This window comes from Nelumbo nucifera, chromosome 1 (assembly GCF_055504915.1).
Source record: "Nelumbo nucifera cultivar China Antique chromosome 1, China Antique-T2T, whole genome shotgun sequence".
NCBI classification, from domain to species: Eukaryota; Viridiplantae; Streptophyta; class Magnoliopsida; order Proteales; family Nelumbonaceae; genus Nelumbo; species Nelumbo nucifera.
Genome location: NC_142649.1, coordinates 191,882,987 through 191,895,952, shown reverse-complemented (window position 1 = coordinate 191,895,952; position 12,966 = coordinate 191,882,987). Strand labels below are relative to the sequence as shown.

The following is a 12,966-nucleotide window of genomic DNA, read 5'->3' as shown; positions in this document are numbered from 1 at the left end:
TAATACCAAATGCAAAGTTTTGCATTCTATATATTTGTATTTGTACTCCTTCAAAATGGAGCCTTTAGAGAAAATCCAGGCTACCAAAAACGACTCAAATAATTGAGTGGTGCAGGATTTTGAGTTAAAACTCAAAACCCACTGTCTAAAACTAAATCTCATTTGGAAGTGGAAGGTTCAACGCACTACTCCCATTCAATCTACTCATGCTAACAAACCATGGTATAAAGTATCGGGCGTATCGTATCGTATCGTATCTTTTGAAAACGATATGCCTCGAAACGCCTGTTTCCAGGTGTTTTGGAACTCCAACGTTTTTTAATAATTAAAAAAAAAAAAAAAACTTCTTTTAGCTTCTGAAAAAACCAAAATTTGAAAAAAAAAAAACTTAAAAAAAAAGTGTTTCGGGCGTTTTTAAGTACCGATACTATACTGGCATTTTGAAACATACCTAGGCAAAGCAGGTCGTCAAAGTACAAAAACCCTAGCATGAGTCATCAACTTTTTGAGGGATCATTTTGATAAAATATCAACAAATTTCAGTATCTGTAATTCCAGATTATGCATGTATTGCGTCCTTTTTTTTTCCATTTTCATCTTGCCGTTGAAAAGATGTCCATTAAACAAAGCTCATGTCATTGCCACTGAACAAATTCTGAATGAAAAATAAATTACAGTTGAAGCAGTATAATGCCATACATTTACAAGTACACAAGAAATCAATTAAATAAATCAAGGCTTCAGTCCAATAAAATGGCCTCAATAGCAGAATTAAGTGTCACAACTAAGGCAGAACCGAAGATGCCTACTTTGCTAATTGCTAGTTGCTACCTCATGGACCTGACATCAAATCCCAAGGGTTAGTCTGATGGATAAAAAGTCTACATCTGACACAAAAATGCCAAGTAAAATTTTCATATTGTGGACATCCCTTAAGGCTCGGCATGATAATTCAATCAGCATAGCACATTTAAGGACTACAATCTTCAAAATAAGCAGTATATTTATATTTCTCTTGCTGGACTATTACTTGGAATAGATATTCTAGCAGGAAGAAAAATTATCATGTCGTCATAATTAGAGCTGCAACTTGGCCAGGCTCGTTTGAGCATTTGCAGAAATCTGAACGGACAAGGCCCGACCAGATGCTGTGTAAATTCTTCAAGTTTGGGCATCCAACTTGCAGCTCTAGTCATAATCATTGAATATGTTGAGTTCTATGTTGTGGTTCCCATCCAAGAGAGGGCCCACCAAGTAGGTCCAAGTTCCCCCCCTGCATGGGCATCACCAGATTTGGACCTACAGCATGTATTCCTAATAGGAAACAAGACTCTAATGCATTTGATACTTACAGCACGAGTACCTTCTGTGGTGTTGGAGAGATACAAGCAGCATTACCTACTACATGTCTTCTTCCAATAAGCTCCAAATCATCCTATTAATAAATATGCACAAAAAGTCTTTACATATTCAGTTTTCAGCTGGTTAAAACACTTCCAACCTTAAGAACAGCAAGCTTTTTTGTAGCAATACCAGAATATGGTCAAGAAGACAAGGACAATTAAATAGACAATCTTAGCAAGCCGTTGCTTCTTTTCCCAGTTAAGCATGTTGAAAATCTCAGTCACATCTACCAAGTGCTGCCTCCGTGAATACCTGGATATTGAAAGTTGAAACATCAAATTAAACTGAAATGATAGTGCCACAAAATAGTTACTCTATCTAGGCTAAATATCAGGTGGAGTCGATGATCAATCCAGTATGCAGCTGCTGGTCAAACATTAATTATTATAAGTAGGGAATAGCTGTTCTGGAAGGCGGTCCCTTGGGGAACTAATTGTAACAAGGAAAGTGAATATATAGTATGAGCGGCAGGTAGTTAGGGCTACCTTATCCTTATCAGATGGGGTCCTTAGCAGAATCCTCCTTTTTTTTTGATAAATTAGCAGAATCCTTTTTGTACATCATTCTTTTTAACGTATTAATAAAATCCTTGATAGTTATTGACAAAAACGATTAATTATTGCACATGTTTATCACTAGTTTAACTTTTAAAAACAATATCTTGGGAGATCAAACATGTTCCTTAGATGTATTTTAAGCTTTTTCCTATTTGTAGAAACTGAACATTGAATCTTTTCAACTCCTGATCAAGCAGTAAAATATGGTTTTTAAACCATTCAGCTTGTGACTTACCGACCTTAGCAAGTCAACATCTGGTCCAGCCCTCACAACATTGTATATGCTCCACCTTATTATAGTTGCCTTCATTTCTTCACTTTAGTCTTTATTTGTATAGGGGAATGTTGAATAGCTACTGATTTTAAATTAGGACTTAGGGATGTTTGTAGCCTTTCTTTCTATTTTCTACATAGTACTCACAGTCCTAGTTTCTGACTTTGCTGAGTAATGTTGAGAGTTTGGCTCACAAGAGAGAGAACATGGGTTTGCATCTGGATAGCAGCCACTCTGTGCAAAAATATGCTGAAGGTTCATATCCAGCCTACCTTTTTCAAGACAATAGATGGCAGGCAAGGACCAATATTGAGTAATGACACTTACCAGTGTTGAGGATCAGGCATTCCACCCTAATTGGCCCATATGCAGCCCAGCTTTTGAAGACCCTTACCAGTGTGGGTCCATTTGACCAACGCATGAGTGGTTGTAGGTTTGTACTCATGCTGTCCAATCTAATCTCAAGTTCTAGAAATTCAAGTCGTCTGAACTGGATTTCTAGCCTCTCTATATCTGATACTTTTTAGTTCACAGGAACCAAAAAAAAAAAAAATCCTACGAGTGCTTTTTATGTGTGTACTTTGACGGGTTGTGGGTAGAGGACTTACATTCTCACATTGTAGTACAGATATGGAAGGCACAAGAGAAACATAAACCAATGCCCTGATATGAGAAAGAGGGTGCATAGGGCCCCTTGCGTGCCAAACTCTGGAAAGACCACACTATTTATCCGTCTTGCTGAATCATAGGGATTGATATAATCAAATTCTAGGTCAGCCAAGCATATAAGCTGCAAGAAATGTGTTTCATGTCAGAAGTTATGTTTTTGTATGTTGAAAATGGATAGCTAAAACAAACTAAAGAAACAAATAGGCCAGTGCTTAAACCTTTTTTTCTAATTGAAAGTGCTTAAATTAATATATATGTTGAACACTATATAGCAAGATAAAAAGAACACTAAGCATATGGATTATACTTATAAAAATAACACTAAGCATCTGGATTATACTTATAAAAATAACACCACATTATAGAAATTTAATAAATGACCCTTTTTTCTTATTTCAATAAATGCTACAAATACTCCCATGGAACTAAAGCAAGAAGATGAAAATGAAGCAGATAGAGTTGAATATGCATAATATAATGCAGAAAACCCGCACAACCCTCCCTTGAGAGAGTTGAATATATTTGTAGAAACAATTATAACAATTACATTAGTTTAGCCAAAAGATGAAAAAGTATCACTATCAACCACATTTCATGTCAGAAAGAAAAGAATATACAGTGAATCTTCTCATTAATTAAAAACCCTGCTTCTATTTGCTTCTTATCAGCATCAAAATACCAAATTAACTTTAGTTCTACAGAACAAAACCAGTAGCTTCCAGACTTTTTTTTATCAGTAACTTCCAGACTTCTAATCTTACCTACATCTACAAGGATCCGTTGTTTCTTTAAAGATAATAAGTTGCCTAGAGAAGTAAATGGAGAATTTTACATGAATAATTTCACGACTTTCTTAAGACACTGGGATGCTTGTGTCCGAAAAGCTCGAGTCTCTACAGGAAACCGTATAACTAGAAAGGAAGAAAAAGAAATAACCACTAAAAAGAAATAATAAAATCCTAAATTATGGAATACAAGGTAACACTGATAAGATTGTGAATTTGTGATAAAAACAAGTAATTCATTCTAGAATAAGTGTAATTTCTCGTCAAGAGGCTACAAAACTTGAAATTATATATTGGAAAAAAAAAACATAACATAAATTGAATAGGCAGAGACACAAAATAGTGAAATACAATTAATGAATGAGAAATGTAAAAAAAAAAGCAGTGAAAAATAATATTTTGTCTAGGGTTTTGAATGACCTGGTAGATGATAAAGCCGATCAGAGCTATGAGGAGAAAGAAAGACAAGAGCCATGAGAGAAGACTCCAATCCATGCCCCCGCTTCCCTCTCCCTTTCTTTTGCCCTTAATTTGACAATACCATGCGACCCGCTCAGTCGCTCACTGACGCTGGCGCACCACAACGATACTCCCCCAAGCTCCCCCACTCAGGCTCCTCCCATCCCTTTTAACCATTTCCCTGTCCTGGTCCGACCGTTTAATAAATAATAACTGAGGCTTCCATAATTCCATTAACAAGATACGAATATAATAACCCAAGGCTATAAAATAAACCGGATGCGTAACAGACGCACCACTGGCTCCACTTGAGGAGTGAGGAGGACGAAGACAACACGAGCTGTCCTCCTCGAGCTAAGATTGCGGGAAAGAACCTCAGCAATCATCGGGAACCGTCCGATTGTAATATCTGATCTCAACTCCAAAACCTTTTGTAAATTACCGTTTGCCCATTATTAGAAGTTTAGAACAATTTTGCCGGCTCTGCACGTAAAGCACCCTGATCCCTGGTTGTCGTTTGCTTCGAATGTAGGGATTCGAATTTCGAACAGGCTACTGGGTACTGGCTACCCGAACACAAACTCACAATCACAGTGATGGATCAATTGATCATCGATCCATTTGGATATATGGAATTTAGATTGTGGGCTGGTGAGTGGTGACGTTGGTTAATGGGCTTCTCGGTATTTTCATTTTTTGAAAGCCAAATTGTAGTGAAGAGCAGGTTTTTCAAAAATATGGAACAGACGAGATGGTTTCACAACTTTCATATAAAAATATAGTGTTAATATTATGATTTAAAAGGAAAATGCTTTATAATATATTCTCATAAAGCAATACATATTTATGTTTGTATATTTGCATATTTATTTTAATAAAATATATATGTTTTTACATATAAAATATGTGGACTTTCGGTGTTTATACCTTTTAGAAATAACGTATCAAATAATTTATATTTTCGGACAATATTTTTACCTCATAATGTGCTTGACATAACATTTTATCATATAATTTTGGGTTATTATCTGAAACTTTCCTTTACTTTTCCAACTTTCTCTTACAATTTAATATGAACTTTCACTGTTGAGCTTGAGCTAAGTTGAGCTCAAATATATGAATTTTCGGGTCGAACTAATACTAATAAAGGTGGATTATGGAGGTATTAAAAGGCCATAATATATTCAAGAGAATGTCAGAAAAGTGAAGAAGAGTTAAATCATACATGCCCTAATTGGTGGTTTTCACCATTCATACAAGTCATTTTAAAGTTCATAATTTAGATTTTAAAACTTAACTACGAAGTTCGGTTTTAACCCTAAAAAAACTACGAAATTGGGTTTAGTTTGCATATGTGACAATGTGTTTTAGGCTGATTTTTTTTTTCAAAAATAGATGATTGGGAGAGTATTTTTTTATTATTATTTTGGTATTAATCAACGCGTGAGAGTCTGGATCTGCTCCTCACTGTACAGCAACTAAGGTTGCCAACAGGCCGGGTCTAGGTAGGGTCCAGGTAGAATCGGAACCGGCCCGACAAGAAATATTAAGGACATGGAAACAAAGCACACCCGGTAGGGTCTGTAATTTTAGACCCCAAATTGAACCAATCGGTTCTTAGGACAATCGGGATTAACCCAATGGACCCAATTATAATATACCTAAAAAAATATAATATATGATATTATTTTTAATATATTATACATATATATATATATATAGGTCGGGTCAGGTCTGAATCATTTTGGGACTAGACAGAATCGATAAGAATTAGAACAATATATCAAGATCCAGAATCGACTCATAAGTTCTAGTTCCTGGAACCAAAACCAACCTAATCAGTTTGGGTCCATCAGGTCTATTGAGCCCAAACTGACCCATTTACAGCCCTGCCCTACCAGTCGCACATTGGGAACATCTCCCATAATTTTATATTATTATTCATGGAAGATGTTCCCAATACACAACGAAATGTGGTTGTGAGGTCGGTGTGAGGAGCACATCCCAATTCGATGCCCAAATCCCTTGTAGGAGTCGTTACTTTTAAGATTATGAAATCATCACACCAAATTGTGATTTGCTCCTCACATTGACCTCACAACCACATCCTAGTGTGTATTGAAAACATTTCCCATGAATAATAACATAAGTACCTCGATGTGCAACTGATACATGTTATGAGGTCGGTGTGAGGAGTGCTCCGTGAGAAGCAAATCTTAGAGAGCATACTCGAACTCCATCACACCATTTTGGTATTCACTCATAACTTTTCTTTTAAAGTCGATGGTTGAGGTTGATGTTTTAAACCAGTCGTTGACCCAGCCAGTTGAATTGTTCGAATCATCACCCAACCAAGATTCAAGGTCGGATTTTGGTAAAACCCAAAAATGATAAAAAACTGTTGACTTGGTCACAAACAGTCTTACTTGGATGGTTGGACCATTGACCCATTTGACCCGAGTCACAGGTTGCACATTAAATGTGTATTGCAAACTTTTGGAGGCCATAACTTTATACTCTGATATCCGATTGAGATGTTTTTTTATTTTTTATTTTGGGTAACTTTTCAAGATCTATACGTCTCAAGGCCCTACTATTTTACAAAAAAAAAAATCTCTTTGTTGTCCTCAAATTATATTTTTAATATTTTTTACAAATAAAAAATTAAAACAGAATTAAAAATATAAATTAAATATAAAATAATACATATATTACATTGGTTGGAACAAATCAGCCATCATACCAACTGACCTAGCCCTCGGTTGGAGACTATTTTTGAGAGCCCCCAAAAAATTTGCCACGGGTTATATATCTTAGGCTATTTTTGGTTTGATAGAAAGGAGAAAGAAAAAGATGAGTTTCTATCAAACCAAACATAGTCTTAGGGAACCTCAGATTTTACCACCAGGGCTTTGGATTGGACCTCGTCCAATCCAAAATCAATTTAAACGGAACAAAAAGATAGTAGATTGAACCAATTTGGTCCAAAATATTAATTAAATTGGATTGGACTTGGTCCGTCCGTCATAAATTTATATTGGATTGGGTTAGATTAAGCCAATATTTGATCCATTGATATAAGATAGAATATAGGTGTCAATGGACTGATTTTGGGTTGACACCGATCTAAATCAAAGCGAATTTGATCAGATTGAACAGTTCAAATATTAAATTGGACCGATCTAAAATGGTCCAAAATATTCATTGGATTGGACCGGATTAGATTGGACCAAATCCAGTCCAATTGACACCCCTACCTCCGTCCTCCGGGTGGATCAGCTTTCTCCACCAAAAGAAGATTAAAGAAAGACATTAAATCTACTTCCATTAATAGTATTCTCAATTAAGGAAAGACAACCCCAAATGTATACGCTATAATGCTAATCCTTATTACCCTCGGCTTCTAACAGGCCGGTAAGAGCTAACCGGGACTGCTTTGCTTCTGCTATAGTTCACTGTGAGCCTCAGCCCATATGATCTCTACGAAAATACCAACCCAGTAGTAGCGTTTGAATTTGCGTCCACCTTGAGTTTTACTCAACCTTGAGTAGTTTCTCCCTCTGAAGGCGCACCCATCTACCCAGAAGTATCAGTGGATCTATATGGTTTTCTCTCCATATCGCCATACAGAGAGCAAAGCAGCTGGTCCAATAGGCAAATCGATTTCCAGGATGCTTCTTACAGTTGGTAGAGTTCTTGATGAGGCTGAGAGGCATCATCCTACATAGAAACATGGTTATTTAAGAGGGCAGATGTTTGATGCTCCATGGCATTATGCAAGCAGACTGAAAGAGAACTGACAGAGAGAGAGAGATCGCACTTAGACGAGCTTAAGCTTTCACTAATTTTTTTTTGGTAAAAACTAATTTTACTGTATCCACAAAGTTTGCCAGCCAGGTTGGCAAGGCTTCAACAAAACTACCAGATTCAGTTTTTTCCCTTTTTACAGATTACTCTTTACACAGAAAATAAGCTTCTCGGGCAGCTGCGGGGATCTGATCTTTCAGAGCCTTAATAAGAGTTGGATTATCACTTCTTTCACTAGTTAATATTTACAAGATTGAACCACATTGTGTTCAATTATCAAAATTGCTGTACAGATTCTGTGCGCATTATCTATAAGTGATTAAGTAGTGTGACAGAATTTCAGATGGATGAAAAGATGGAATGAAGAGGAGAATGAGATTAAGATTTAAGATAGCTAGGGTTAGAGAGGTACACTACTACAGCACGAAATCCATGAATGCTGTACATGGAAACGATGGCACAGTCGTCTTCTTTGCTTGGTCCGAGCACAACGAATTGACAGAGATGTCTGCCTTTGGACACAAGAAGAAGTTCCTAGAACCCAAGTTGCTCAACTTCTCCTTGGGGTTTAATCTTTCCAAGCTAAACTGCGAGTAATGAAGCCCGAAACGCCGAGGATCTGTTTCAGGCAATAACGGTCTTCTCTTCTCTCTCAAGTAAATACGTAAAACATTCTCTGTTAAATCTTCAACCGTGTTGTCCAGAGACATAACCACATGAATAGTTCCCAATCTCCCTTGGATAGTAACATTGAGGAGAAGCTTCGTCAACCTCTGACCCACGTTGTCCGTGGAGACAGGTTTTCCGATGACGGAGAGGAGGTGGCCACCACGTCCTTGGAGGAATTCAGGATTGCTTTCTAGCCGTTTCATGGGTGCCAAGTTGCCGGAACCCTTAGGAAGACGACCGTGGAAGGAAGCCGATTTGGGAAGGGAATATGCCGTCGATGCCAGGTGAAGAAACGAGAACATATCGTTAGAGCTCAGAAATAAGAATTGGTAGTGGCTTGAAGGTGACTTGTGCTGTTATCTGTTGAAGGCCATTTCACCTCGTAGTTCGAACTGAGAAATAGTCGTTGGGCAAGAAATATCTGCTACAGTCACTGGCCTATCCTTCGGCTATATTGTAAATCACGACCCTCGAATGACCCCTCCTTGAATTGATAACATGACGTTAATGCGGAATCACAAGTCACATTAATGTCTCAACGGTTGTGATTTCAACGCTTTAAATCAATATAAAAATTTCGGGAGTAGTAGATTTTACCTCGGTTTGGGGCGGGGCCCGACGAAGGTTCGCTGGAGCATACACATGTCGGGTTTTTGGAATTCGGAAACAAAGCAATTAAATGAGGAAGGTTCAAGGAAGGCGATATCCTCGTAACCTAACTTGATTACGAATAAGGTCAATAGTAGGGTCATTTACTTGTACACCTGTTATAATTTGGGGTAAAATAACCCCCCCCCTCAAGTTTCTGACAATCATAAAAGTCTCTTCTATAAATTTTATTTTAGTGAAAACATCCCTTGAATTTTTAAAGATTTTGACAAAACCTCCCTTCCGTTAGTGATTCATACGAAAAATCAATAAAATTATAAAATTACCCTTGATTAATTGTTAGAGAGTCAATAAAATATTTTAAAATGTCAGAATTGCCCATGCTTGCCTTTCCTCTCTCAATAGAAGAGAATGGCGTGAAATCCTTCCCCCAATCTCCCCTCACTGGTTTTTGTCATTGATTTCATCATCATCATCATCTTCTTCTTCATCCCCATATCTCCAATCTCTTCCATCGAATCGATTGAGTTGGACCAACCTGAAAGGCACCGTTCATCTTTTTCACGGTGGTAGTGAATAGAGTTTCAGCAATTGATCATCAGAGTGTTGAGCTTAAACGACCATTAATGGCGATAACGGTTAAAGTGCCCATTCGTATCGATATTCAATACAAATAGACCTGCAGCAAGCCAACAACGATTTCAGCATCCACGTCTTTGTCCGTCTGTCTAAAGGGAAGAAAAAGAGTGTTGATACTTTTGCCTTTTAGCCATTTTGTATTGACTTACTTGGAGGGATTAGTCTGTTAATTAATTGTTGGACAGCTAGGGTTTCTGCTATATGTATTTTCGGATCACGCCAATGGAACCATGCACTAGCGATCGACTTGGTACCTCTGCGTCATCTCTATGTTAAATTCATGAAAGCAGATTCTAAGAACTTGATGTTGTGATCCTGTAATTAGGTGTTTGTGGATGTATGTTGTATAAATGTCAGAAGTTACAGCATTGAAGTTGTGACGAGAGGAGCTTGCAAGCCTTGTGGAGGACACAAGGATAAGATACACCGACGACGGAATTGGAACCACTCCAGCTGCTTTGGAAACAAGAAGGGCGGATTTTATAGGTGTCGAGGGGATCGAAGGTGATGGTGCTGAAGTAGAGAGCCTAAAGGACTAGGTTAAAGGATTTCTGAAGTTTGTAGCCAAAATGCTTTAGGAGTTGGCTAGGGGTTACAGAGATATAGTGCAATAGAGTCTTGGGAATGAGGACTCGTATATTGTTAAGAAGTTGGGAGGGCCTTGGGCAAAGTGGTGTTGGACTCGTTGCCATTGCTGCCAATTGTAGGTATTTTTTTTTCGTTCACTACTCAGTTGCTTTATGCTGGGCGGCAGCTTGAAACTAATTTTTAATAGGCTTAGCTAAAACCTGAAGTTCTCGTGAGAGAATGAGTGAGCTTCAAGGAGGACGCCGCTGATAGTTGCTGCCACCGTGAAGAAGATGATTGAAAAGTGCCTTTCGGGTTGCTCCAACTCAAATCAACTCGATGGAAGAGAATGGGGACATGGGGAAGAAGAAGAAGAAGAAGTCAATGAGAAAAACTAGTGAAGGGAGATTGGGGGAAGGATTTCATGTTATTCCCTTCTATTGCGAGAGGAAGTGGAAGAAGGGGCAATTTCATAATTTTATTTTTTTATTTTGTCTAAATCATGATGGAAAGGAGGTTTTTGTCAATAACTTTAACTGTTTAGGGGGAGGTTTTTGCTAAAGTAAAACTACAGGGTAGTTTTTTTTGATTGTCAGAAACTTTACGAGAAGTTTTTTGTATTTTACCCTATAGTTTTATATAAGGGTTTTTATTGTTCAATCCACCAGCAGAAATTTTAATCCCTTTTATATATAGGCAAATTTCTTAAATTACCCCTAAGATTTACAAATTTGACTAGCTATACCCCATGTTACATATTGTTTTAAATTACCCTCAAGTTTTTTTGAAAATTGTCTAAAATTTCCCTTATCGTTAACTTTCCGTCAAATTCCAGGTACATGTGACATCAACGTTATAGATATATTTTAAAATTCTTAAAATACCTTTTTTATGGTTCCACTCCATCTCCTTCAGTCTCTGTCTCCATCTTTGACTTTGTCTTTGATTATGATTCTGATTCCGTCTTCGTCTATGTCTTTGGCTTTCACTCCGACTCCGACTCTGTTTTTTATTTCGATTCCGTCTTCGTGTACATCTACGTCTCCGGCTCCAACTTCAATTTTGTCTCTAATTCCAATTTTGATTCCATCTTTGTCTACTTCTCTGGCTCTGGCTTTGACTCCAACTCCGACTTTGTCTCTGATTCTGATTTCGATTCCATCTTCATCTATGTCTCCAGTTCTAACTCTGTCTTTGTCTTCGTCTCTGACTATGATTCCGACTTCGACTTTGCAATTTTTATAGGAGCCCCTCTTTGAAAGCTTTTGTCAGCAACATCACACAAGCCATTAAGCTTCCAAGTACTTGGCATCAACGACAAAAGAACAAATAATGCTTTATCGCCATTATCAATATTCTTCTATGCTCCCATCCTTTGTAAAACCATGCACCTTAGTAAGTCTCACTCCATTCTCCATTTCTAATTCTTCCTATCAACAAGATGAACACCATCATCACCACGTACAAGTCCCGCTCACTCTGCGCAATTAACTAGGAGGCACTTTGTGTTGGGAAATTGGGGTGAGGTATCAGTAAAGTTAACAGGGAGGAAGGAGCGACCGATTTGGTTAAGTTGAAGAGTTTCTTTTGAATAACAGTTGTATCATACTCAGTTTCATCATCTCTGTCACTTTGTCTTGGGAAATTGGGGTCACTGAAACTTGGAGGAGAAGCTCTGAGGTGTGTCTGAAGACACTACCTTTAGAATGTTATTTGCCCCCACTCGGTTTTATTGAGTTTGTTGTTGGGTTATAGGCAAATTCGTTCGCAGGATACAACAGAACCTTGAGCGAGAATCTGCAACTAAAAAAGTTGAAGAGTCTCCAAAGAAACCTTCTGTGAGACTGTAGTAGATCGAATTGAGAGAGACAAAAGCAATTTTCAAAAAACTTGTGTGTGCATTTGCTTGATTTACACTCCTTAAATAATTTCTGATGAGTAATGGACCAGAGGAAGGTGCTGGTTCAGAAAAGGCTCATTGAACAGTCACAATTTCAAACATTGTGACTGTTAAAAAGGTAGTTAACAATTAATGATTATTAACTTTGAGTAGTGCCTCTTGATTACACCTAATCGAATCGTGACCGTTGAAACATCAATAGTTAGCCTCACGCCAAAAGTCAAAGCTGCCCTTCACGAGTCAAGTGGGTGCGCGCGAAGTGCGAGCAAAGTGTGCCTCTAAAGCAGCTCATTGCGCCCTCCATACTCTCCTCTTTATTTCTAAGGAGTGTAAATAAGCTCCTATTTAAAAACTCAAAACAAGTTTTGTAATTTTCCAATGTGGAACAAGTTAAAAACTAGTTTTAGTAAGAGAAAAAAACTATTTTCCAAGACATGTGTGCAGGTGTGTTTCCAAGACATGTGGAACAGCTTCAACGACAACATCTCACTCCCCTTCTTGTTAAAGAGAGCGGTGGTTATTCGGGCATGCACTCATGGTGGCGCTTTAGACATTTATAGAGGCGGTTCCCGACTGACTACACCTTTAGAGAAGAAGATTGAATCGACCGGTGAGTAGAAGTCACAA

At 37.8% G+C, this 12,966-nt stretch overlaps 1 protein-coding gene across 2 annotated transcripts; it reads right to left on the bottom strand.

The window, feature by feature from the left end:
* Positions 1-619: 619 nt before the first annotated feature.
* On the bottom strand, positions 620-4,474 carry LOC104611837 (Cornichon family protein). Of its 2 annotated transcripts, none has more exons than XM_010279070.3 (5): positions 4,110-4,474; positions 2,844-3,025; positions 1,534-1,656; positions 1,353-1,435; positions 620-840 (listed from the first exon to the last, which is right to left on the bottom strand). In XM_010279070.3, exons 1-4 carry the CDS (start codon positions 4,182-4,184, stop codon positions 1,402-1,404), a joined length of 414 nt encoding a protein of 137 aa, XP_010277372.1. In that variant the 5' UTR covers positions 4,185-4,474; the 3' UTR covers positions 620-840; positions 1,353-1,401. The 2 variants fall into 2 exon arrangements, with proteins under 2 accessions (XP_010277372.1, XP_010277373.1); XM_010279071.3 differs by having other exon boundaries at positions 1,364-1,435; positions 4,110-4,317.
* Positions 4,475-12,966: the final 8,492 nt, after the last annotated feature.